This window comes from Tetrao urogallus (assembly GCF_951394365.1).
Source record: "Tetrao urogallus genome assembly, chromosome: 1".
Classification (NCBI taxonomy): Eukaryota; Metazoa; Chordata; class Aves; order Galliformes; family Phasianidae; genus Tetrao; species Tetrao urogallus.
Genome location: NC_136813.1, coordinates 86,115,256 through 86,142,939, shown reverse-complemented (window position 1 = coordinate 86,142,939; position 27,684 = coordinate 86,115,256). Strand labels below are relative to the sequence as shown.

General features: G+C 42.2%; 1 protein-coding gene across 1 annotated transcript in view; it reads left to right on the top strand.

Annotated features, from left to right (window-relative positions):
- Positions 1–601: 601 nt before the first annotated feature.
- The window catches only part of UMODL1 (uromodulin like 1), a gene marked incomplete at its 3' end in the record, with an annotated part of 39,594 nt that continues 12,511 nt past the window's right edge, over positions 602–27,684 (top strand). The window contains exons 1-12 of the mRNA XM_079549335.1: positions 602–833; positions 6,565–6,726; positions 7,123–7,229; positions 7,798–7,990; positions 9,144–9,284; positions 10,021–10,140; positions 11,738–11,992; positions 12,402–12,514; positions 14,140–14,359; positions 17,642–17,779; positions 18,822–19,502; positions 22,056–22,168. Of these exons, the coding sequence (XP_079405461.1) occupies positions 656–833; positions 6,565–6,726; positions 7,123–7,229; positions 7,798–7,990; positions 9,144–9,284; positions 10,021–10,140; positions 11,738–11,992; positions 12,402–12,514; positions 14,140–14,359; positions 17,642–17,779; positions 18,822–19,502; positions 22,056–22,168 (2,421 nt within the window). The 5' untranslated portion in view covers positions 602–655. The remainder of the gene's footprint in view (positions 834–6,564; positions 6,727–7,122; positions 7,230–7,797; positions 7,991–9,143; positions 9,285–10,020; positions 10,141–11,737; positions 11,993–12,401; positions 12,515–14,139; positions 14,360–17,641; positions 17,780–18,821; positions 19,503–22,055; positions 22,169–27,684) is intronic.

Sequence of the window (27,684 nt, the reverse complement as noted above, 5' to 3'; positions counted from 1 at the left end):
GAGTACCCAGTTTTAGCCTAGGGCAGTGTCTGAAGGATGTCTTTTCCAGACATCTCCTGTGACTCGTCTGCCCATGAGTTGCTCATGCTTCCTTCCATTAATAGTAAGCAGAGCTAGATGAACACTTGGGCAGCGTGAGCCTCAAGTGGACATCTGAAGTACTTGGATGACTCTGCTCTGGAATTGCTTATTCTGTTTCGCAATTCATTTCTATTAATGGATATTAATTTACACTTATTTGAGTTAAATTGCCCTTTTTCTGTGTTGTTCCTGAAAGCACTGAGAACTCTTTGAATTCTTTGCCAATATGCATCCTTTTATGACTGAAGCGGTTGCTGTGACAAGCAGTCACTACTAATTCTTTCTTCTGTCCATTTTCTGAGGTGACGTTCTTCCTAACATCAGCCTATCTGGAAATCATTCATCTATATTGATTCTTTTAATCTTTTCTCATAATTTTTGATATTTTTAACTTATTTTTAAGTATTTAACTAATTTTTAACCATTTTAAAATTTAATTGCAGAGAACACGTGCTACTATGTGAAAAGTTAGGTCTGATCCCTCTCTTTCCTGTTTTGTTTTCCCCTAGAAAGAGGCCTCTCTTTGCTAGGCTATCATCTGTGCAACTATAGCCTGACCAGAAACGTTTTTAAAATGGTTGCCTACCAAACATCCTTTGAGAAAAACACTTCCTGTGGTGGATGGATACCATGGATGGTATGTCCCCGAATGTACTACAAAACACAGTATCGTACAGTTGAAGTCCCTGAGACCATCAACTTTACATACTGCTGTGAAGGATATGAGCAAGTTGGGCTCTACTGCTCTCTAGGTAAGTTTTAGTCAGATTAATTGTTAAAATAAATGCTTTTTTCGAAAGAGAATTCACTTGAAACATGTAAATACTTAAGTCAGTTCTTGGCAATAGATTCACTAAAAGAAGTAAGTCTGCAAAAATCCACAGTAAACTTAGTCCAACATGATAAGGAGTAGAGCTGAAACACAAATGCTCATGGTTCTTCCTAAATGCCACACTTATTCACAAATTCACCAAAATTCCAGGTGGGCAAGAAGAAGGTACTTTCTTGTTATCATTCACAGGGCTCATTATTTGTCCTAGTTCAGGCCAATATCTGCAGCCAAGTGGGGCAGCTCATGTATGCTTGCAATGTGCTGTATCCGCTCTCAACGTGCTTGCATTTACTGTAGGAACTTTTTTTCTTAAAATTAATTTAGGTTGCAGTTAAGATAGCGTTTCCTTTGATTTGGAGCACTATCAGTTTCCTGCCTGCTAACCCAATTTTGGTGTTAATTTAAAACAACCTGAAGCTTTGGACAAGATGTTACCACCTGCTTTCCTACCAGAAGCATATTAGGATCCATTCTCTCAGGTACTGCCTTGGTTACTTAGGACTGTTGTTTAAAACAGTGACCATTTTAGTGGATCTGATCTAACTTCTGAGTTACAGTAAGACTCTACTCTAGAGGACTTAAACATCTTTGACCGAAGATGGAAGCTTTTCCCACTTCCCACATGAGTATTACCACATTTCAACAGGAAATTCTTTACTTTTAACAAGAATTGACTCAGAATTGGAAGGCGTTTTTTGATTAAAATGGGTTTCTAGAGAATCTCCAACGGGTTCCTCTAACAAAATCCCAGTATTTGTTGGTCTACTAAAGTAAGTTTGTGTAACATGATGCGTTTCCAATAGCATTAAAATGGAGCAAAATGTTTTGTTAATCCTTTTTGGTAAAGCAGGGATTTACTTTGATTTATATTAAGTTCTTTAAGAACTTCTCTTATGCAGCTGAAGTTATGCTTGTAAAAAATTTGTTCAGGTAGCATTTTGCACTGGATTGTAAGTATTTGTTTGAGAAGACTCAAATTACACTCATATGTATAGATATATATTTAATTAAATGCAGCTTTTTCTTAAAAGTTGTATGATTTTAACCTGAACAGGCATCTCAGATTAGATAGGATAGAACTAGACTGTTCCAGCACCCAGAAAACTTCTACAAAACTACAAAACTACAAAAATGTTGTCCCTGATATTGCTTTTTCTTTGTTTCCCCTTTTCATGGGAATTTACATAATGTCATCACTATGACAAAAGATCAAAAAGGAAAGGTCCTATTGCAGCCCTGGATCTCCTTTTGGGTCACAAATTTAAGTGATTGAGTTCTATGGGAATGCCCCTGAACTCGTCCCTGCATTGAATCATATAATGACACATGCGAGGCTATGAGCTGTATGTCTTGTCATGGGATGTGTCAAGAAGAACATGTTCATCCTGCCTTAAAATTACTTCAGATCATTAGAAAATGAACCTCCCAACATTTTTTTTACAAGATTCTCTCAACAGTTGGTAGAAGAATATTGTATCTAGCAGGAAAATGCTTTCAACAGAAAGACCGGACCTTTCTGACCCAGAAGACAGAAGTGGTCATTGTGTTTTATTCTTTAAACAGTTTGCTAAAGAAGAAGAAAATCATAATAAGGCATACATCACCCCTCGCTATTGTATCCTGCAGTTTTTTTTGTCTCAGTGACTGTGGTGGAGTGTCAGCCAGGGCAAAATGTGACCTACAGGTTATGGTATTTCCAGGCAATCTTGTTTGACAAGCAAAGGACTCACCTAAAATAATGCGTATTTTCCAAACAGCAGTTCCAGGCTTGAGGAAGTCTCTAGTATGTCTAATTAGTATTGAATAATCACTTCAGTAAGGCCCTTTCTATATACACACATGTGCACGCATGTGTGCACATGTGTAGAGTAAATAAATTAACCCAATGACAAGGTTGAGAAGCAGTTGGAGAAAACTGCTTTCTAATTCCCTAGTGCAAGGAAATAACTGTGTCAGCCAGATGTTGGAGAGTGACTGGCTAGTTCTGGTTGTCTCTATTCACACAAGAAACCCCTTGAGGAACTGTGATTTTCAAAGTGTTTCAGAACCTCTGGAAATCTTCCTGGTTGGATAAAAAGTCATCTTGGTTAACACTTTAAATATTTTCCCCCCAATAATTACATGCCTTTTAAAAGCATGTCCTCAGAAACTGTAGGCCTGAGAGGTGTCAGTGAGTTTATTTCCTGTAACTTTAACAAAACTGTAAATTTCCTGTAAAGTTTAGCTGCAAGATTTCCAATCTGCCACACTGTGGATATACGCTCCGGGCAGGTTTGCCTGTGAAGCACTGTGGTCACCTTGACTCTTTTCCTGTCAAAGTTAATTTTGGAATATTTTAGAACATAAAAGGAGTTGTCTGGCCTCTAGGTGATTTCTCTGTTCAAATTATTCCAGTATCTTTGCTTTTCAGGGCATTAGTCATATATATATTCAGTGAATGGTAATGCACTGTCTAGACATAGTCTTAAATAAATGATGAAAAGAGAAACTATGACTGCTGAAATTACTGCACAGCATTCTGCTGAACTTCTGTCACTTTCTTCTTGATGTTATCCACACTGGCATGCTCCCCATCCTAGCAGGAGCTGAAGAGGCTGCACCACCTTTCATAGTCATCTGGTTCTGGCTGTCCCCAGCATTTTCTTTCCAGAAGGAAACATTTACTCCTGCCTGGGATATGGCAGGCTTTGCTTTCTTATTTTTTTACTTTTGGGGCAAAAATAACTTAATCATTACTCAAGTCGGTCTGGTAATTCTCTTCAATTGCCCATCAGTCTGTTAGGATAGTATTAGACATTGGCATGCATACAAAGAAACTGCTTCATTTATTTCTAAAACCAAGTCTCTAAAAGCGAGGAAGTGCTAGAATTCTAAAATTAGAATTAGATGAAAACAGCCATTGTTTCCTCTCCTTTTGCCTGTGCATGCAGACAAATAACCCTCTTCGTTCCATGACCTGCTGCCTTGCCCTGAGGACCATATTTCCAAGGGCAGCAGAATCCCCCTAAAGAGTATCCCAGCAGTGCTCTTGGTTCATTGTGTGGTTCAGTGCTTTGCTAAGCCTCTTTCTGAGCAGAGAATTATTTATCACCTCCTGAGGTGAATCCCAGGGTGATGCCCAGACAGCACTTTATTTTCACACTGCAGTAGGAAGGGAAGGACGTTATCTGCTTTTTGCAGATGCAGCAAGGCTTGGATCTCATCATTTTGTGCCCACCCTGAGACACTCAGTATGTGACTCCTCTTTTTCACTTAATTATTTTTATCCCCAGAGCACTTGGTGCTGCCTTCAGCACAGTATGGAGTGTGAAGCCTGCTGACCTTGATGGTGACAGTGAGCTTCTTCTGGAACATCATATATCTGTCTCCCCCCTTTGATGCCTGAGAGGAATGCAGTGTTTTGGTGCCCAGCCCTCTGAGTGACACCTGTGTGGAAAGAGGACTAGATGGAGGCTATGGCTGAGCCAGCAGTGTCACTCAGCACCCACACTGCCTGGGACATACCTGCAGCTCTCCTGGGCACAGACTGGTGATTTCAGTTGCTGAACCTTGGATGCTCTGTCTCTTTCTCTGCATGTTTATGGAGAAAATGAGGGAGGAAAGACTATCTGTTTTCTGACTGATGGGCCATTTGGCCAGCTTGCTCCCTAGCTTAGTGGATTGCATAGCTCTGGGTGACCAGCCCTGAGCTGATTGAAGGGAAAGTGTAAATCAAATTTGCAAAGTGAGTTAGTTGCAATTAGGTGGAAATGTGAAGTGAATCCGTCCTTGTTTTCACTGATGCGAAAATGATGGCCTTTAGATTTTAGATAAATGGCTTGAGTGGCACCCAGCCAGAACTCAGCAGTGATTTCTGAAATTGCATGTGACCCACTAGATTGCTTGCACCGTACATGTCCAACCCGTTAGTTTTATGTGTTTATTGCCTTTTTTTTTAATGTTTTAAGAAATATATAGAATATATATTTTAAAAATAACTATTGTTACTATTTACATTAACTATATTATATATTTTACATGTGGCCCAAGATAATTCCCTTTCACTCAATGCAGCCCAAGCAAGCCAAACTGTTGGACACCCATGGTTTATACCGTGATTCAATATTGCAGAAGAGGACCTGGGTGGAAGAAGCTGCTTTGAACCTCAAACCTGTTCAAACTACAGCTGAAATCAGGAGGAGGCTTTCTAGCAGTAGGATCCTCCTGGGGGAAAAGCATGTGGAATCAGTCCCAGAGTCAGCAGAAGATCCTGGGAAGTAGAATAGGACTACTAAACTTGCTGGACACAGAAGAATCTTGGGTCAGATTGCACAGGATAGGATTTCCTTAACTGCTGTCTGATGATGTTGGGGATCAAACACTAGCTCTACTTAAACGCTACTCACCGCCCCAGTAAATCTGTGTTCCCTGATGGTGTGCACGCAAAGTATACACATGCAATATAAAGGTGTGGAAAGGTGCTTTCCCATATATGCTGCATACAAATCTTTAAGATACACATTCACTTATCCTCTGAACTTCCAAAGGATCTCTGCTCAGTGCCTAGACTTTTCTCAGCTTGTGGGCTTTGGCAGGTTTTTCCTCAGAAGTGTGGATTCTTGTCATTAAATGATATTTGTTTTTCTTAATTATCCTTGAGAAGCATATTATGGGACCCCCAAAAAGCACAGATTAAAATCATTGGTTATAATGGACTATTTATGCAAATACAACTAGAAGCCCTATTGCAGAAATGGCTGAAAATTATACATGTTGAATTTTGTGTGGTGTGTTTTGAGCTTTATCCCATGACTGGAGATTGAACTGGGGATTTGGAGTGCTAAAAATGAGATTGTTCTGGAGTGGACTACAGAGTCAAAGCTCTCCGTATGCAATAGGCTTTAGTCTGTGCTGAGAAGGGAACCTGGCATGTGCACATAGCAGCAAGTCAACATCATTTGCTTATTTAAGAAGCTTACTTTGCTGAGGCCATAAGACATAGATTCAGTATTCCCTTCTACTTCTTGGAAACCTCAGATTTAGCTTTATTCAGAGCCTTCAGATGACAAATTGAAAGCCCACAGAAATGGCATCCATGATGGGTCTGTAATTTGCTATAGACCTTTCATTTACTGTGGACTTTACTATTTCAAAAATGGTTTTCCTGAACTGCAGCCTTCTCCTACAGTAAGAATAGTTCTCATTTTTCTCCAAGCTGACTTTAATTACCTGATAAATTAATCAAGAGTTTGTAGGATCACAAATTTGTTAGAGCCAAACGAACGGAAATGGTTAAATGAAAACTCCAGATTTCTAGCATAGACACTACCTGTTCACTTTGATCATTATGTATTATTTGGATTAGTCATAGCTGGCACTGAGTATGTTTTCTGTCATGTAGTGCTCCAATTTCTCCACAATTAGAATCTATCTTTCTGTCTGTCTGTCTATACATTATCATTAATGGAAAATTATCAGTTCAAAAATTCTGAATATTTTTACGTCCTTTAAAGGAAATAATGGCATTTAGACTGCTGTTTTTTCCTCATGAAAATCTCTTAACAGACGGACACATTTCTAAAATGTGAAAGGACGTTTGCTGTAATTTAAACAGCAGTTTTATGGAAATAATTTTCTATATTTTTGTCCTCAGAAGTGTTTTTGTTCCTTAGCGCTCAACAGATCCAGTGTATTTGCCTCAAGACCTGGTATTTGTCCAATGGAGAATATGGAAACATCTGATTATTCTTGCACGTTCGATGCTGAATGTCCAGGGCTGAAAAAATGCTGCAGCTCATCCAAGGGAGCAGTCTGTGTGAATCCAAAGCCAGAGGGTATGTTACTGATAAATTCAAGACTGCTTCTAATAGAAATGTGCTTAATTTTTCCTTCTGAGGGTGGGAGTGGGCAGAACAACTGTTACCATAGTTCTTTATAAAGCAAACATGGGAATCTGCCTTGGGTCAACTCCAGGAAATTTGGTTTCTGTGCTTGTGCCGGTGGGGCTGAACAGGGTGTGCTATGAGTCCATTGGACTTTGCATGGCTTCTCCTCCTCAGCTGGCACTGTTGCCTGCAGTGTACTGGAGCAGAAGCCAATGGCTGCATGTGGACCCTTGGTAATCTCAAAGTTAAAGCTTGCTTTGGTTTCTCAGAGCCTTCCTACAGCTCTGTAGCTTTCTATGGCATCACACCTTGGATGACTTGGCTCTTTTGTTTTGTACACTTCAGAAAGGATGTTCTGGTACAACGTGACAGTCCTGGTGAAAATGGATTTTAATGAATTAATTAGAGTGGATTCCCACCTTCTGAATCATTCACGCCTTTTGCATTCCATGGTACGTATGAATACAAGAGATCTCATGTGTTGCTCATCGTGTCCACACATTTGTTACTCACTGATTACCACTTACTTCAGTCTAGGAGGGAACCCATGGTCCCACGAGCTGGACACTGCTTGGCCAGCTGCTCCTCATGTAGTTTGGGCCAAATGTATTCCTAATTGGTGAATGTCAGCCTCATCCTCATGGAGCTTAAGTAAAATTGATCTAGTAGCTCCTTAAGTAAATTTTTCTGGTCTTTGCCAAGGAGCAGAGAAAGCTTTCATGTTCTGAAACAGAGTTTTCTTCCTGTCTAAGCAGTGTGTGCTGCAGCTCCAGCTCAGCTTAGCTTTGGGCTTATGACAGACTGGTTCTGGATTTCATGATCTGCAGGGGCAAGATACTTTTGTAAAATGTGATAATAAGAAGAGCTCACGTTGCTCAAATACAGACCTAAATATTGCTGCTTTCCTGAATTTACTGAACTGGTGCTTTTTACACTCAGTTTCTGATGATGGTCATTGCATAAGTTACGCCTTATTGGCATACATCTGTACTGATGAAGGTTTGTTCACCTATTTTCCAGATTACTGGTGCATTACAGCCCTTGAATACCTCTGTGCACCATATCCAGAGTAACTATGCAGAAATGTATGCTGGGACAGTGGCCTCTCAAGTTCTGATTGGACTGCATCAGCGAGCTCCACTAGCAGAGGTTTCTTCTTCCTTGAAGAACATGGTTAAGCGCATATATGAAATGATTGACACAGATGTGAAAGGTTATTTATTATAATCCTGGCCCTGGGGGAAGCCTTTTCAAGGAGTTTCATTTCACTTGGGACTTTATCTGTATGACTATCAGTTATAGAATCACAGAATTATTAAGGTTGGAAAAGATCACTAAGATCACCTAGTCCAACCATCAGCCCATCCTTACCGTGCCCACTGCTCGTGTCCCTCAGTGCTACATCCACACGGCTCTTGAGCACATTCAGGGACAGTGATTCCACCAGCTCCCAGGGCAGCCTGTGCCACTGCATCACTGCTCTTTCCGAGAAAACATTTTCCTAATATCCAACCTGAATCCATGGGTTTATAGTCATACTGAATCTTGTAAATTTTGCAAAGATTACTGAAACCACATATTACAGGGTGAAGATAGACTTGTAGTTAATTTTGGAGTGAATAGTTTCGAAGGCATGATCATGCTTCCTCAGTTGTTGTTTTTTTTCCCCTCTTACTAGGTATTCAAGTAGTCATGTTTGTAGCACAAACATTAGTTGTATTAAGCAGTCTCTTAAGTGTTTGCATTGTTCTTGGGAAGCAGATATACTCTATTAAATAAGGAGTATTTGTAGTCTGCTAATTACTGCTGTTTATTAATCTACTTCTTTGAGCATTACATAAGTATTTAAATGTGTTTTATTATTGCATAATTATCTGAACATCTTCACCCCTGACACGCATCCATAAATACTGTTTGTCATTAGTTCTTATTCTGTATTTGCTGACTCAGTCAGCATTCAGTCTGATCTCCGGGCAGATTTTCTTCCTCCATCACTGACTTCACTCCGGTTTGAATGACACCCTGGAACTATGAGAAAGAACTGCCAACTGTCATCTTAATCCAAACATGCTGAGTAAAAAGTGGTGGGCTTATAAGTGAATGGGGACTGGTTTCAGGAAAAGACAGCATTCTGATTTCATAGAATCATTAAAGTTGGAAAAGACCATGAAGATCATCTAGTCCAATCATCAGCCCGTCTCCAACATGCCCACTGACCATGTCCCTCAAATTCATATTTAATTGCAGATATAAATCTGAATTTGTATCAGCAGTTACTACAGATTTACACTGAATTTGTCCTAGTCAGAGCAGATCAGCCTTGATGCTGCTATCAGTATCTGTATAAGCTGTATTCTTCTTCCTAGATGTTGATGAATGTTCCTATGCAGAATTCAATGCTTGCCCTGAGCAAAATTCCTGTGTAAATATGGAGGGTTATTACAGCTGCAGCCCTGAGCACCAAGAAGCATATGTCAGCCCTCTCCAGCTGAGCACAAGAAAAGATGGTAAGAAAAGTAGGTCTCACCTTGGGAAATACTGAGAATGCTTCTGCAGGAACCACCTGCTTCTGGATCTCACAGGACCACTTCTTGTTGGCAGGAGGTGCTGCATGAGCCATCTTGCTGGCTATGTCTGATGAAATGCAGTGTACTTATTTCCTAGATCCAGGCTGTTTGTCATGCCTCACCCTCAGCTGTCCTTTCTCACCTGACAAAGTGTCTGGCTTCAGGCCCTGACAATGTGTCATTCATTGTCAGTACACCTCCCCAGTGCCATGGGCAGCTATGATTAGTGACTTTACTTGCACTTGAAGTCTCCTTCCCATTTTTTGTGACTGCGGCCTGGACTCTGGCATGGTACAACCCCATCTTCAGCTGCTGCTCTGTTGCTGAGTCCTTTGCTGGAAGCAGCTGGAGTTGGGCAACATGAGAAATAATTCTTTCCAGAAAAATACATAGGCATGCTCAGACACCAATAGGCCTGCTAACAGGCTTAAAGATACTGGAATAAGTAAGCATTTGCAGATTCAACGATTTTGTTAGAAAACAATTTTGCAATCCTTTCAAAAATTAAGATAATGTATTGATTTATCCTTACGTGATATGAAAATATGTTTATTTTAATTTCTATTTATAATACTTCTATTGCTGCTTTTCAGCTGCTGGAAGTGCAAATGATATTACTTTAGATTTGCTTTGTTAGGAATACATTAACCCTTTGATAATGCTGTTTCCCCCTTAGGCATGGCAGCATCCACTCCAAGCTCAGAGTTGGATCCCATTAACATCAGCAGTAGCTCTCCATCTATAAGTAATTCAAGTCTCTTGTCCACGACTAACCAATCTACCGATGCTGGATGCTGTAAGTGACTTTGGATTTGAATGAACATTGCCTTGCTTTAACTCAGGCACTCTGTGATCCCTTTTTTTCTGGAGCTGGTTGAGTTACAGGAGGGCGTTCACAAAAATGGTGGTAGTTTTGGAAGAGGAGGTGATCACGCTGAGCTCATTGAGCCACTGATGCTTGGCAAGCTGTCCAATGGCAGGACCCATCATGGGACTTGGTCTGGGTAATCCAAATCCTGCAGCGTGAGGAAGCATACCAGCAAAGGCAGTGGAAGGCTGGCACCACTTATCGCTGGGCCCTACTGAATGCATGTCCTGAGCTTATACTGTATAGAGGTGCAGGATGGAGGCACTTGTCCTGCTACCAGTGCAGAAGTTCCTCCTGGCCAAAGACTCTGGGACACAGTCCATGGAGATGGGTCAGGGAAGCTCTCCACATCCACATTATGTTGGAATTAACCTTTGTGAATACTCCCCGCTATGCATTACAGCTGTCTGGGGGACTGTGATGGAAGCAAAGCCTGAAAGATTTATTTTATATCAGTGACTTGGGTCCTTTCAAATGAGAGTGGTCACAATCTTTTTTTAACAACATCCTGTTCTTCTTGCGGGAGGAAATAGCTGTCAGTAGTTCTTTGCCTAGCTCACAGAGACAGGCCATGTTTTCTTGATCTTCATCTCTGCAGCTTCTGATCTGAGATGTAGCTAAAGAAGTTTGACTGAAGTCCCTCTAGAGGAGGGAGGCATCACCTTGTGGGTTTTTGGCAGCCCCCTTACTCAGAGACCTGACAACAGTGATGTCGCATTATAATAGCTGAGGAAAACAACCCATTTTCCTTAAGGCAACCATTAGCACAAAGGAACAGATGCTGTGGAAGCAGCATACTGTGGTCTCCAGTTTAGTGTGTGGGCTGATATTTGACCAACCTGACCCTGTCTGTTTATGGGAAATGTGTCCAGTCTAACACTGTCATCTCAGCTCTCCCTCTAGTTAGTGGAGGTGGAAGGGCTCTGCTAGAGGGCAGTTCACCCTGCCCCATTTAGATACCTCCTACTACTTCAAGGAGAGGAATCACCTCTGAAGGGCAGTCTCTTCCCCTTGACATGATGATGATAGCATTGGACCAGCATGACATAAACAGGTAAAATACATGCCCCCACTTCACTCCCAGCTTGTAAAAGTTGCAGACAGTGGTGTTTTTCCAGGCATAAATCAAGAGAGCCTTTGCCTGAAGGGGTGCAATTTGATGATTTAAGTGACAAGCAAAGCAGATGTAAACTCACGTAGAGTACACAGATTCACTCTTACAAACTTGTTTCTTCTGCCGGAACCTGCAGCAGTCTGCCTGATTATTAGTGTTACTATTGATTCAACAGATATATGTATGGTGAAGGGAAATAAAAACAACAAACATCCAGCAATTATTCACTCTAGTGAGATGGCTCATGGATGAGCGAACTTTGTACTGTAAAAGGGATAAATCTGTCTTGACGTGATGTAAAGAGGAGCTTCCCCTATTGACTGTAAAAGTGCTTGTGTATAATGGATTTAGGATAGCGGTGTTTTAACGATTAAATGTCATTTTTGAATGTGTTGACTCTTCCTGAGATAGATCCCTCTGCAATTACAAACCATCGAATCTTCAGCGTTACCAGCAACAGCTTTGAAATGTCCTGGCATGTTGCATCTACTCTAAACCATACTTTCCAAGTCCAAGTGTTCAGGGACAAAGAGATTGTAAAAAACATGAGAACGGATGAAGTGAAAATGAGTGTATCTGGACTGGAAGCAGGTGTGATGTATTCAATAGAGATCAGCTACAAAAGTTGTGGAAAATCCATCCTCTCCCATCAAAATGTTAAAACAGGTAAATAGATCCTTAAATATATCTTTATGGGCCTGATGTAAGTGCATGGGAGGCTATAGCAGAATATTGGCTTTATTTTCTTGGTTCAATCCCAAACTCTCTCTTCCCAACAAAGCAAACAAAATATAAGGAGGTGAATGAACTTCTTTTGAATACTATTATTTTTCATCCAGCTATATTTCTCTTAATATATACCTGCACATTCAGGTATATATTTGGGACTAAAAAATGCCTGAAATTCACTTCCAGATTTAATCATTTTACCCAGTCCATGCCAGAATCAGGTGTGCTGACTGACACCATGTTCTTGTGGACTCTCTACATTTCGTATTTTGGTTTGGGTGCATCCATTTTGACTGAATCATCTTCCCTGATTTGTCGTTATGCGTTTTGATGTTGTGTACCACAGAGGCTAAGATATTTGGTGCTACTGTGAGGATTCTCAACTACAACTTCACCGAAGATCTCCATGATCCCAGCAGCTCAGCATATGAAGAATTTTCAAGGCTGCTGCTTACAGAGGTAATGTTAAAATATCTCTGGGTAAAATATTTTTCTTCAATTTAGAATTTATTTAAGGTAATGAAGGATTTTGTGCCCAGCTGAAATAACCCTTGGAAACCATAATATTGTTTCCTATGATCTTTCTTTGTAATTAACACAAAATCCAACTGACGAAAGAGATCAAATCCTTGGTCTTATTAGCAATGGAGACAAGAATTTTCCCTTACAGAAGAGTAAAGGAATTAAAAATCCAGGTGTGTCACAAGGACTCCTTTTCTTGGATCTTTAGCAGTAAACTCTCACTAAATTGACTTGAGGCTTTCTAATGGATTACTGAAATGACAGCTCTGGCATTTGTTTCAGTGCTGTCTTCTCAGTAAGTGTTGGGCTGCTTGCAAAGTTTTCTTTAAGGAAAAGTGACCGAGTCAGGCTTTCTTCTCCAGCCTCATTCACTGTATGTGCACATGCAGCCAATGTCAACTCTCAGGTATAGTCAGCCACCAAGGAAGCCTCAGTCATCAGCTCTGTTTCCAGTGCTCAGCTTCCCAAGCCATAAACATATGTCAATATAAATCTGGGGGGAAAAAAAGAGCATCAACAGTGGAGCTGTATTTCCAAAGACAGTCCAGAAGAGGTGTTTACTCATTAGAAATTTCAAGTCTAATCTCTTGAAGTAGTTTTATTTTCCATAGTGCTTGTTTTTGTTGCACAGGAGCATTTTTTTTTAAGGCATCTCTTCTGAGGCTGACTCAGACATAATCACATAATCAGAATTGCACAGTTGGGAAGGAAAGGCAATAATGTCTGTCTATGTTGTTTTTCCTGCACTGGGAGCATGGTATCACCTTCCCTCTTTCCTTTCTCCTCTTTTTTTTTTTTTTTTTTTTTTTTTTCCTTCTTTTTTTTTTGTATCCTTGCCCAGATTTGAATGTGGACCACTTAAATAGCTTGTTTGTAGGATTTTTTTTGAGCAAACTGGCTGAATGGGACCGAAGCTGGGTTGATTTATAGTGCTACTTTGCACACTCAAAGGCATGCTTTGAGCTGGAGATAGGAATGAAAAGCTCAAACACACACTCAGCCTACATCTTGCAGTTGGGTCTTCTAGTGTACGGTGGTCGCATTCAGATTGCCTACTGGGAAAAGCCCCTGGCCTGCGCTAAGTGCCAAAGTCTACCTGAATATTGCCTGAGGGACTGTAGCCGCCAGATGCCAAAATCACCGAATTCCAGCTCCTGGGAGCTCTCCCTCATTTCCTATGTAGCCGGATATAGGAGAGTCTTGGGACTTGAGAGCTTGTGTGACCTGCAGAGCTAACTTGAAGGGTGTAATGCGTGCAAGCTTATCTTGTAAAGCGTGATTAGCTGGGGCAGAAGGAATTCTGCTTATTTGAACCAGAAAAGAGTTTGGTTTGTAAGATAAGAGGTAAGATATATATCATTTTCAAGAGTGCATCAAGGAGCTACACACTCCTATGTACCTAAATAATAACTGAAACACTTTGAAAATTTTTCTTTTTACCACATTTCCTACTAATGTTTAGGAATGTAAGTCTTGAGAAATGGTACCACCATAGCTCAGTTTTAAAAAGCAGCTATTGCTGCTGAGTTCCTAATTGCCAATGCTTCTCTAACTCAACTCAGATTGGGAATTCCTTTCCACCCAACATTTCTGCTTTATACAAATCTGGGAAACTGAAAGTGCAGATTGAATCCCTGCGAGCTGGGAGCGTCATTGTGAGACTCAGAATTGCAGTGCAGGATCCTGGGTTTCCAGTGAATGCCTCCTCCTTTGCTCCAATGCTTTCATACTTGTACAACGACTCCGTACTTTTGGTGGATCGGCAGAACTCTACAGTAGAAGGTAATTTTAAAATTATTATTATTTTAATAGCAGAACAGTGTTTGATATTTTGATTGTGTGCAGCATCACCAGCATTCTACCTGAAAATAGGGAGACAAAGTGTGCAGAGCTAATCATGGTTTGTTGGAGGGGAAGACAAGAAGAAGCATCAGCTGTCCTCAGGTATCTGCAGGCAACACTACCCTCCACAATGCTCAAGGAGCAGAGGATTCTATTGTTTCCCCATTGATTTTCCTCTCTTCTCCCCTCTGTCAGCTGGGGGAATTTTGCCGTATCTTCTTTGCCCTGAAGTGAGGACAGGATTACTTTGGAGTATTTGAAGCCTTTAGATACTCATGCCTCCTAGGCAGTTTCGCACTTCAAGGCTGCAGAGCTGAACTTGGGCCAGGGTTTAGGAAATCTAGCTGAAGAAATTCCCAAATGTCCTCTCAGTGAATAGGACTGAAGAAACACGTATGGAATTTAGTTAAATTGGGCCTTTGTTTGATCTTCAGTAATCACCATTTTTATCTACAAAAGACTCGTTTCTGGCTTCAGGTTTCCCAGCTGGCAGAGCCAGCCAGAGCTTAGAGAGTTGCCAAAGTCAACAGAATGGGCTATTCTTCTCTCTTGGTGCACTGAGCACTTAAAAGCTTATTTGCTGTGATCAGGGAAAACTCCCTTTGGAGTTGCAGAGCATATGGATGACAGGAAAAAACAGAAGAGAAATTGCACCTGAAGCCTACAAATATCACAGCACCAGCAGGAACTGAATTGCAAGATGCAGATGTGTGCCAACATCCCTTACAAATATTATTGATATTCTCCTGGCTGCACACGAAGTCTGAGTGTGGAGTGTGCAGGAGTGGAGAAGAAGGCAATATTTTGGGGATGTTTTTTAATTGCAGAAAGCCAGATGGCTTCCAGTAGCAGCACTCTAATCCATGACTGCAGCCAAATTCTCCACTCTCCTTTATCCTCCCTAGGACTACCGTAAAGGTATCTATTTCCTAGCTCTGCCCAAAGAAGCACTTGTTTGACATGAGTTTCTTAAAGTCAAATGTGGAAAATAAGACCAAGGAGTGCAGTAGGAGTAGGAGTGCTTGAGGAAAACATAGAATCACACAATGGCTGAGGTTGGAAAGGACCTCTGGGTCTACCTGGCCCATCCCCTGCTCCAACAGGGATACCCAGAGCAGGGTGCCCTGAGCCATGTCCAAGCGGCTGCTGAAGATCTCCAAAGAGATATTGGAAGATCTCAAGGCTTTATCATTTCCTTACTTCTGAGAATCCTGGAGTGTGCCCTCTAGTAGTAAGACCACACAGTGTTCCTCTTACATATGTAGAGCAGTGCCACCTGGACCTCTGTGGAGCCTGGCCACCAGTAGGCTGGTGTGCTTGGCTTAGTGACAGTGGCAGAGCGGGGAGTTTGCTTTGGAACCGCAAAGATGAAAAGTCAGAAGGGACAGAACAACTTCAGGGAGTGGCGTAGTTTTGCATCCCTCTTTCTAGTCTCATACAATTATGAAACTTTCTGCCAAGATTAATTGAGACACTGAAGAGGCTGTCTGTTGTATGAGGCACGACAAGGAAAGAGAAGGGGACGTGTGGAGTCATGCCCAAGGTCAGTATAGCAATATCATATCCTGGGTAGCACCAGGAGCCAATTCCCAGAGAAGTGAAACAATATGGCAGGTGCAGGAAGTCTGTGTGTGTCTGTGCATGTGTGTGTGTGCATGTATACAAGTGCATGTGCTAGCACTATGGAGGACAGAGAAGACAATATCAGTGTTTGGCCTGATGTGTAGTTGAATGTGGTTTCAGAAGTGACGTCTGCTTAAAAAGCCCTGCTAGGTAATGGGAAAGAAAACCCTCTGAGCCAATGGAACCAGTGAATGTAACTTACTTGGCATTAGTATTTGAGCATCTCTCTGATGGTGTCTGAAGCCATTAGGAGTCACATTTACCTCATGGCACAATAAGTCATGAGGGAGAGCACTTCCACTGCCGGTGTTGGAGTCAGTCCTGTGTGCTCTTGCATTCCCCCTGAGTGGCTCAGGCTGTAAATTAATACCCAGATGCTGGCCACAGTCACATGGAATTACCTAATGGAAACAATCATGGATACACCAATTATCTAATGAGGAAGAAAGAGAAAAGAACTGAAATATGAACTGGGAGGAAAGGGGAAGCCTGCGTGCAAGCAAAAAGATGCACGCCTGTATGTGCATGCACTCATGCTCTGTGCTTTCTCTTTCTAGACTGGGGCTTTCCTTTGTTTCTGAGAATTAATCTCTGTGACTAATCTCTGCATATTTGCAGAACAAGTAATACTTGCAATAACACATTGTTCAGAACAATTTTCGAGCCTCTGATCAAAATTATTTAACCCAAGAGATGGCACTCAGACTAGTTTTCTGCTCTCCTTCACTCTCTGCTCAGAGGCAGTGTATGTATATGCACAAGTGAGTGCACACAGGGAGTGGTCACATGGAATTCAGTGGGATTGTTCATATGCAAAGCGTTAACTCATCCTTTGCCTGTGTACTGGAACAGTGTGCAAGTGGTGGTATGAGACTCCAGAGCAAAATTCTTCAGGAGTGAAGGCACTCAGCCATAAAACTGATCTGTGACCCTATGGGAGAAGCATCTCTAATGCATTCACAGTGGTGGAAATCAGACTTAAGGAACACCCTTATAGCATATTGATGCCTTGATGAGCTAGGATGTTTTTTTCTGAGACTGTCCCAGAGGGAATCACGTCTGTTTAGTGTTACCTGTGAAAATAAATTATTTATAAAAAGAGTTTTTTTTCCCCTAGCACTTCCTCTGTTAAGAGATGAAGAGTGCTTACTATTTGCATTTACCTTTTATTTGAAGCAGAAAATGATTTGGATTCAGTTCCTATTTACTATTCTAGCTCATGATAGCTAGTGGTAACAGAACTATTCATTACTAATGGAGGTATGCTATGCAGAACTGTGTATTTATGAGGTAGCCCTGGTACAGACACACAGAATTTTTCTCACTACAAGTAAGCGTTTAATTCTAGAACAACAAAAAAAGTCTGAAAAAAATCAGTACCTGGAGAAGATATTTTTAAGTGTACAAGGACAAAGGTTGATTTTTATGTGACAGGACAGCAACGCTGTTAGCGTTCTGCATCACTTAGAGCTTGTCTGTCAGGCAAATGACCGATCACATTCTTAAATTCAAATGCTGAATAAAGGACTTCTTGTGATGATTTCTAGCTCAATGCAGATAGGGGGCTATCTCACTGATCTTCTCATTTTTATCTTACAGACTGGGATGAATGTGCTTCTCCCACCGACAATGACTGCTCCATGTTTGCACATTGTATCAATCTGATGGGCTCATATCTCTGCAGATGCAAGACAACCATGGACACCAATCCATCCCGGCCTGGAAGAAACTGTGAGGGTGAGCAGAAGACTACCATGTCATTTCCCTTTGCCATCGAAAGTTGAAATAAGTTATAATTTTCTACCTGTGCTTTTATTGCAACTTTTTATATAGCTCACAAAATGTGTAGAGATGCACCTTTGGAGTCTCTGGCCAAAGAAGAACCTCTCTATACGTGAAAGTAGGACTCGCACATTGGTTATTCTGAAAGTAATGCCTCCTATTTATTTCCAAGAAATTATAACATACACAAACAGCACAATAACACTGTTTGATAGAGCAAATTCTCAGCTACAGAACATTATTTGTCAACACAGTCATTGACATTAGCTCTCATTTTTGCCAGCAATTAACAAGAGCCCACATGTTGCGCTCATAACAGTATGAACCAGCAGAGGTGACACACTGTCACTGTCACTACTGCTGAAACTCGCCACCAACACTCACTGTGCTCACATTCACTGTTTGGTCAGCAAGCATCAATGAATGTCAGTGGGTGCCATTTTTTCTGCATAGAGGAATTCAGTGACACACCTTTGCTTCATATGGCCTTCCATGTCAGACCCTTACTGCCATCTGTCACATGGCAACAACATGTAATGGGATATTGGCAGGAAGATTCAGCCTCTACTGCCTTTTCCACAACGTCCTCCTCTGAAGTCATGGGCCACCATAATAAAATATGAGACATTTGTTTTGGAGCTGCCTTTGTATCTTTGCATGTAGTCTCTCTGAACTTCTCCTTGATTAGCCTAAAGACCGACTGCAGATAAATATCATTTTTGTCTCTTTGTGGCTAATTTCTTCCCCTGCATTTACCCATGGCCTGCTAACCAGAAGAGATTCAGGACTCAAATCTGCTTTTTTGTGTATGCAGGTAAACAGGTTCAATGCCACAAAAATCACATGGGCTACAATGCATTTATGAAATATTGAATGTTTCTGTAAAGCTATTGCATGCAGCTGTGTGGTTTCAGCCCAATTTGCAGGCCAGACACAGCATGCTCTGATGCCTCCTTGTCTGGTTTGAGGTTCCAATGCTACATCTATTGTGTTGCAGGTGAGATCGTGAGCCCTCTGACTGAAAGAACGGCCCTTGAAGTAGCAAGCAGCACACAGCTTGCTCCTGAAGCAAGCTCTGCAGCCTCTGCCTTCCCCACCATCACTGCAGGCTCTGAGATGAGCACCATCACACACCACCTTGCTGTGCTGCCACTGAGTGAGAGGCAAGCACACCCCCACCATTCCACCACCAGCACTCCTCCAGCCACTTGGAATAAAAGCCTGACTCCACACATGGCCAGAGACAATAGCCCCACAGCTGTGACTGCAGAGCAGCAGACCACCATGAATCCATCACAGCAGAGCTCATTGGCTGAGTCTTCCCCTTGTACATCGCAGCAAGTAGCCACTCTCACAAATGCATCCACTGGCATAGACAAGCAAGAGCAACATAGTTCTCCATTGCCAAGGTTATCAAACCAGACAGTCTTCGATATCTCTGGAAGTCATGCAGCTTTTGAAGAGCCTCAAGTCCACTCTCAAGATGGCCCCGTCACAGCTCTATCAGCCACAGGAGATGCAGGAGCTTCCATTCTCGGTGCCACTCTCAACACACACACACAGACACAAAGAGAGAACAGCTCTTGGGCTGAGAATCACACCACAGCCTTGGGGTCACCAGCTCTGCCAGGCTTCTCCTTGCCTCCCAGATCAATTCCAAGCCCAGCCATGGACCACAGTGAGTATGCATTCAGCTGGGCATGCACGCATGGCAGTATGACTGCATGAGAAGGAAAACTTCACCCAGAGTCCAGGAAGATGCACAATTTTCTCAGTGATCTGGGGTGAAGGTGGCTGAAATTAATCTGTCTATGTCAGAATTATTTCCCTGCAGGAACTGGTACTCTTTTCTAAATTGATATGTCATAATAATTTCACTTTCAGGTGATAGTTTTATCAATGTTACACTTCCTCTTCCCAAAGCAGATGAAGCAAATCATACGGTGTTCTAAGTGTGGCTCATGGAAATATATACTACTTGCTCTGCCACTGCTTGCTTTATAGCAGCAGCCCACAGTTATCTCTTTTTTTTTTTTTTTTTTTTTTTGCTATAGGAATGCTACCATGTCTGCTCATCACTGAAAATATTTTTTCTTTAGTGCATTAGCTATTAGTATCTATTTATGTTTTGTTTCAGCTTATCCTTGCTCTTTCCATCATGCCTTCCAACATCTCCCTGACCCCAAACCATACTCCTCTGTTCTTTTCCCTTCCCTACAATCTCCTGTTCCTGAAGGCCTCCATTGACCCAGCCCCACTTCTGATTTCTGTGTTCTTTTCTCCTTGGAAACTCTGTTTTTTGGCCATGCGGATCCAGATCTGTTACTTCTCCAACTTCTCTTATGCCACCAGCACATCACCAGGCCTGATCACTGGTGCCACAGAGTCCACATATCCCATCCTGCTGTCCTGGACAGCAGCTATGCCAGTTTCTCTTTTCTTCTCTTGCCTTCTCTCTTGTTGCATCCTTTGTTGCCCAGCATTGGCAAGACCGAGGAACAGAGCCAGGCATGTAACCTGTTTGGGAGCTTGCTGACCAAATGGGAGAAAGAATAATTTTGAATTCAACATATTGACCTCAATTGAAAATCTCCATTTACTGCTTAAGTTTTTTAGTTTTTCTTTTTTTCTTGTTCCTGAGGACCAAGAGGAGCACCACAGCAGTGTCTCACCAGCTGGAGGCAGGAAATTGAGAGGGCAAAGCCCCACATTTAGTGAAATTTAACATAGAGCTCCTCCTTGTGGCAACATCTCTGACCTGGAAGATTAACAGCCAACCCTTCGTAGTCTATTCATGTCTTTTAAACACCTATATATATATGTATTTATATACGTATATATCTGTATATAGCCATTTGAAAATTGTTCAGAACATTTTCCCTTCTCTCTATCAGATAAAAGCAGTTTATATCCTAAATACCTATGAAATACCTATGCTTACAGTGCAGCACAATCCACAGCACAAAGCAAACCCCAAGTCTTTGATCGTGCTTGTGGTGATGGTGGTGGTTGTTGTTAGGGTTCCTTTGGGGTTAAGAAGTATACTGGGACAAAGGAAGCCTTTTTTTGTGGCTTCTTTAAGGAGGCATGACTTTCCTCTCCTCTGCAGTGCTTCTCTTGATGCTTCACTTGCTTCTTCCAGCACTTGTCCCAGCTCAAAAGATTGTATCCAGTATGACTAGGACAGACTTTGATGCAGTGTGATCCATACAGTCTATGCAGAGCCCTGCTTTTCCATTATTGTTCCATCAGAAAACACAGTTAATGTGGAGAGTAAGGCTCAGTGTAGGAGTCTGACAGTATCAGGGCTGGAAATTAATGTCTTATGCACTCTTGAAATCAGGACAGAAATATATAGGGAGGAAAGTAAGATGGTACAAAAGAAAGCAAAACTGGTAACTTGATTCAGAAATAATTTTAAGGTGAATCCTTAGCTAGGTGGTTGCATTCTTGGAGTCTTTGGTAAAAACTATCCCATATTCATAAATGACATTATTGTGTTAGAACTTGCTAAATCTAAGAATGATTTGTTAGCAGATGTGAAGGTAATTGGGTGATGATGGTTATGGGATTGGGTGATATCAGTCAGCTTGTCTGGTCAGCCAATAAAAAGATGCTAGAGGTATGAACCATGTCTTCAGAAATGCTTTCTCTTCTGCCTGTGATCACCTTCAGTGCCTGTGGTAATAATGCCAAAAATAGTGATATCAAAAATGACCTAAAATATTTGAGATCATGTTAATGTGATTCAGCACACACAGCTTCAGAGAGGAGATGTTTACTCTCTTGGATTAATCTTATTTTACACTGTCTAAAATGTCGAAGTCTAATCCCAGGCAGCTGGCAAGCCTTCCTGTGAGGCTGGAGGGAAGGACTTGGAAAGGTTTGCCCTCCAGAGGGGCTGGTGTGTTCCCAATACAAATAGAGTTGAGATAGGAGCTGAGGTTGGAAGAGAAGTTCAGTGCCCAAGCACTGCCATAGAGAAACATTCCAGAAGTCCCAGAGCATGTGAAGTAGAGTTGACAGCTCCAAGTCATATGGGAAGTCTGTCCTTCTTGAGAGGTATCCAGAAGCCAGAAAAAGTAGACTCTGCTACTGGACACCTGTGCTGAAGCTATGTTTTAGATAGCTGGTCTTTGGCAGTTGTGTGTACTCATGTGGCCAGGCATGCTTGGGACTGTCAACAAACCATGGAATATGTAATACAATTGACTTCTTTTTTACTCTGCAGCTTTCCAGAAACTTAATGGAATGGTGCGGATAACAAATGTGAAATACTCACCAGGCTTTAGCAATGCAAGCAGTGAGGAATATCAGAACTTTGCACAGCTCTTTATTGATGAGGTAAGTGGCTAAAAAGGATGTGATGACGTGTGTAATCTTTTTTCCATGAAGGGTATATGCCACATAAGCATCCCTCAATGCACCTATGAGATCTGACTCCCATTGAGTGAGCCTGCAGCAGTGTTTTAGGCTGAGACAAGGATCTGGGATTCTCTGGAGCCTCTGTTTCCTCTGCTTCCTGTGTCTGGTTATACAGGTTTATTTATTTCCTCCAGGGATACACTGAAATGTTAATGAATATTTGCACAGTGCTGCATTAACCTTACCCTGTGCATCACTGTATTAATGAACGTTGTGATCATTATTACCCTTTGTCACAGGCTGACGTTCCTTCCAATCATCCTTTGTTGTAACCCTGTATCTGCAAAGGGTGTGGTTTCTTGTGAAGTCACCTCTGCCCTCGCCTCTAATTAGGGCACAGGACATCAAAGCACACAGCCATGTCAGTTCCTCCTTCAGCACACTCTTAATGCCAGGATATTGCCTCTGACAGCACTGCTCTTATCATTTCTTGGTTAATTTTATCAGAAGTGTGTTCCTGCTGATGTTTGCTCAAACACATCTGTGCTTGGAAAACCTCTGGTTATGCTGGGCTGCTTTATTGCCTTCTTGGATGATAGATCCAATACTGACCATTGTTTGCCTCTTCAAACACTGCAGAGGTCTCCTCAGCCTCTCACTGCGGTCAGACCTGCAGTCTGACAGCAAATGCACCTTCTGCAGGACACTTACTGGCAACTCTTGGTAGTCAGGCAGAGGTCAGGCCAACACGAAATTGGAGAACACTCTAAGAAGGAAATTGTGTGCTCTGTTTAGCCGAGCATGGTGTTTTCTCAGATGTCATATAGGTTTCCCACTGGTTGTTACTGGTTTGCATCTTTCTAGATGTGTTAGCACACCACAGCTTTCTCTGTGTTGTTTCAGCCCCAAGCTGTCACATCAGAAAAGCAGCCACAGAGTGAAAGGGATGTGATTAGCAAAGTGAAGAGGGAGCAGCTCTCCATTGACCTCACTTCCATTTAGCATCACTTGCTGCCTGAGGCTATTTTGCAATAGCACGTTATTAAAAAGGGCTAAAATGAATGTATTTTCTTTGTGAGCTGCTCATTCGGATGCCTTAATTCAGCAAGTCACGGATCCAAGTTGGTATGGAGAATCTGTAACATGATTATATAAAAGAACCAGAGTAGGTTTTGTGTGGGTTTTACCCAGTTCTCAAAGTTTCAGTTGGAAAAAGAATACTTGTGATTATAAGGCACACTCTCCTTTTTCTAGCACTCCAATTCTGTGGACCAACTACTGGTGAGCTGTGTTAATGATTCTATCTACCTCTGTGCCACTGCCTATAGCTCTAACAACCTCAGAGGAGATTCAGGTTGGATATTAGGAAGGATTTCTTCTCAGAAGGAGTGGTAAGATACTGGAAAGGCTGCCCAGGGAACTGTGTGGATATGGCACTGAGGAACAAGGTTAGTGGGCATAGTGGAGATGGGCTGATGATTGAACTAGGTGATCTTAGTGGTCTTTTCCAACCTTAGTGATGTTGTGATTCTATAAACTTCATCAAAACGTGCCATGAGTGTTTTATTACAAATGTTGTTTGACACCAAAGTAAGGGAAGTTCAGGAAAAAAAAGGTCAGCATATTCCTTGTCCAGATTGCAAGGGCCAGAAATTGATTCTTTTAAAGTATGAAGGGAACGTTTCAGAGATTTTAAAAGCATTCTCAAATTCCAGTTAAATAAATTTTGCTGAAGATTTTACTTAAACCTCTTTGGAGTTACCATCTACAATTGAGAGGATTTATAAGCCTTAATGTGTATAATGGTCTTCTGTGTAGAGCTGCCCTAGCACTTAAATGCCACGTGGTGAAACTGGCAGCGCAGCAAAAAGAAGTGCTGTTCCTTAAATAATGTGTAGATGAAAGCAAGGTAATAACTTGATGTGACAATTTGCACTGTCATTGTCCAGACTAGCTCCATCATCCTACTTGTATTGCACCTGAAGAACAACGTAGCTAAGGGTAAGAAAGTGTTTTAGTCTTCTTTGCTACAGCCAAGAAGAAAATCATGACAACTAGGGCTTGCCCTCAAGAAAATGAGTGAGGAATACGAAAAGTGTGAATTGAGAATGCGCTCACTGATGTGTATTAAATTCCTAAATGCAAAAGGTTGGTTTGAATTCTAGTGTCTTAAATACTGTCTGACACACAGTGGGAAACTAATAACTGGCAATGCCTTGTCAAGGTGACCTCTCATTTGAAACTGACACAGCCTTCATTTTATATAGCTTAATGTACTTAAAATAATTGCATTCAAAGCTATCTGAGTGTGCAATGAAATTTGATACAGGGATTAAGGCATCTACACAATTAGAGTGTAGTTGTCTTATTTTATTAGGGTCATTCCCTTCGCTTGGTACTGCCTTGCTCTCCTGGGGTTCTCTTCTGGCACATCTATTTCTCCTGGTTTGGTTCTGCTGTGTTTTGTGTGTGCTGCAGAAATAGTAGCAACAACAGATACAAGATATTTCATTTTTCTAGTGAGAAAAATGGAAGTTTCTTTTAAAAATTTCTCTTCTCAGTCTTTTTAAGCCCTGCTTCATCAACAATTATGTTGGTAGCCCAGGGTGTGGTGCATATAGTGAAGTCCGGCAGTCTTCCGAATAAAGGGTTTTGCAGTGTCACCTAGTGGCTAAATACAAGTACAGATGAATCTCACAGTGATGCTTTTTGAGCTCTGAGTCCTCTGTAACGAAAAATGCGGATAAGGGCAGAAACAAACAAACAAACAAAAAGCAAGCGACCAACCAAGCATCCCAAAACTAAGTCACAGGGAAGCACCAATAAAACAAAACAAAAAAACTTCAGGAGAAAGCTGAGAAGGAAATAGAGTTGAGATTGGGAATGAACTGAGTTCTCTCTGAAATCAGCGAGTGTCCAGAAGTTCAGGAAAAAAAAAAAAGAAAAAAGATTAAAATACAAAGTCTTAGAGCTTACCACCAACAATTCAGTATGGATATTGGCAGAAATTTCTTCTCAGGAAAAGGTGAGGCAGTAGCACAGGCTGCCCAAGGAGGTGGTGGAGTCACCATCTCTGTGGAGGTGCTCAAGAAACGTGTGGATGTGGCACTGAGGGACGTGGGCAGTGGGCATGGTGGGAGTAAGCTGGTAGTTGGGTTGGGAGATCGTAGAGGTCATTCCAACCTTAATGATTCTATGAAATTGTTGTGAAAGGGCAGAAAGGGAGAAGGGACTGTGTCCTGAAGCCCTGTGGCTTAGGGGAACAGGGATTTTGGGGCTGCCCAGGCTTTCCCAGTGAGGTTGCCCCTTGCATTCTCCCAGCTCTGCCTGCACACCCACATGGGGCACTGCAAGCTTTGTTGCATAGGGCTTATTGGTATGTGGGAGCCCTTTTGTGGGTGAAAGCAGAAGGTTTGCTCCATACAATGCAATTAATTCCAGCAACTCAAAAAAGGGCTACAGCATGCCTGCAGAGCTTGGTCTGCTTGGCTGGATAATACACAGTGGACAGATGCATCTGCTTTGACACATAGAGTTGTAGTCACCTGGGACAATCCAGGAAAAAAACAAACAAACAAAAAAACCCAAAAACCTGCACATGGGCTATGTGCACAGGTGTGAGAGAAATGAGGATTCTGACAGTTGTCTTGTCAGCTCCCACAGCTGCCCTATTGACTCTTCCTAGGCTTTCTCTGGCAGCAGTCATGGCCTATGCCCTGAGCATTGCTCCACTGACACCAGCTCTGTCTGACCTCATGGCTGAGCTCCAGCCCTTCTGCTGCAGATATTTCCTGCAGGAGATGTATAGAGGAAGAAGGGGTTGGAGGTGATCACAGCACAGTCCCCACCCACCCCCTTAATGCTCTAGGAAGCTGAGCAAGGGAAGGAAGTGCCTGTTGTATCCTGAAGAGATGGTCTTAGAGTAGAGCAGGGATGTGAGCTGCCAGTTTACTGTTGCATTTCTGTTGGCAGTTTCTAAGCACGATTATAATACTGATGGCTCAGGACCACCTGATTCAGGCTTGGAAGTGATGATCCACTCTTTCTTTTGCTGCACCTTTTAGTTGTAAGTGTGAAAGAATGCAGTAAGACCTCCCAGATGTGTGGGGAAAAGATGTTATGAAACAGAGGGGATCTGTGAGCATCCCCAAGACCTAATGGAAAAAGTCACGGTGTTGGGTGGTATCACAGAGTCTGTGCCTACCCTGGCACCTGGCCTTCAGATGTGCACTGCACTCTGCGTGCAGTGTGGTTGGACGCTGGTGCCAGACAGGTGTGCAAGCCTGTGTGTGTGTGTGTTCTCTGTGTCCCCTTGGGGACCTCTGCAGGTAGGAAGGGAATCCTGTTCAGTCCTGTGTGGGCAATCAGATTAAAACAATTAAGGGAAGACTTGTGGATGTTTTCCAGTTTCTCTGAGACAAGTCTGTCCTTCTGTGTAAAATGATTTCTCAACATACTCTTTACAGCTGTACTCTAATTATCAGCCTTCTGTCTCATCTTAGCTTGGTCCTGCTAGACAATGCCATCTGGCCTGTGTCTGTTCTTCCTCTGACTGGTGCTGAGCCTGGAGATGGAGGGCAATGGTACTGCAAATGCCAAAATTGATGTTTGTCCCTGGGCTCTTATGTGTGCCTGACAGACTTGTCCCATTGCCACTCTAATACAGGAGGAGATGTTCCTATGGATGGCTGCCCTGCATAGGTACCAAAAGGGGCAGTTCAGGTTGGATATTAGGAAGAATTTCTTTTCAGAAAAATGATGAGGCACTGAAATGCGTTGCCCAGGGAGGTGGTGGAAGTATTCAAGGATCATGTGGATCTGTCACTGAGGGACATGAGTGGGCACGGTGGAGACATTGGTAGGTGGATGAGATGATTTAGAAGCTTTTTCCAACCTCAATGATTCTGTGATTCTGTGAAAACTGGAAGAGAAGGTCAAATCTACATCTCCAGTCTCTTCAGCTCTCTAATTTCTATTCTCTGAATGAGAGATGAAGAAGCTGAGTAGCCCAACAGATGCAAAACCTCAAGCAGAGCTATGTGGTACTGTCCTGTAGAAAGCTGACTGTCCTGCTCTCTAGTGGACTCTCAAGGCTGTTTCTAGGCTGTCCAAAGCTGAGGCCCAGTGTGTTTTGGCACAGGTGATGTTTTCTCTCTTTGGCTGCTAGTGAGTTGCAAGGTGACTGTATACAATACTGTAAACTTTACTGACTTCTCCAGGATGCCCTCAGCTCAGTCGAGGCTTAGCACTGCATTGCTTTGAGGGAGACTGTCCCCATTCAAAGTGTTGTGGAGCCATTCCTTAGCCTGGCTCTTGGATGCTCAGGGAGGATTTGTGATTCACCTTGTATGGTGTTCAAGAAGGCTAAATGTTGTGTGCTACACTTGGGTCATGACAACTCTTTGAAGCATGGCTTTGGGGAAGAGTGGCTGGGAAGCTGCCTGACAGAAAAGGTCCCAGGGGCACTGGTCAGCATGAGTCAGCAGTGAGCCTAG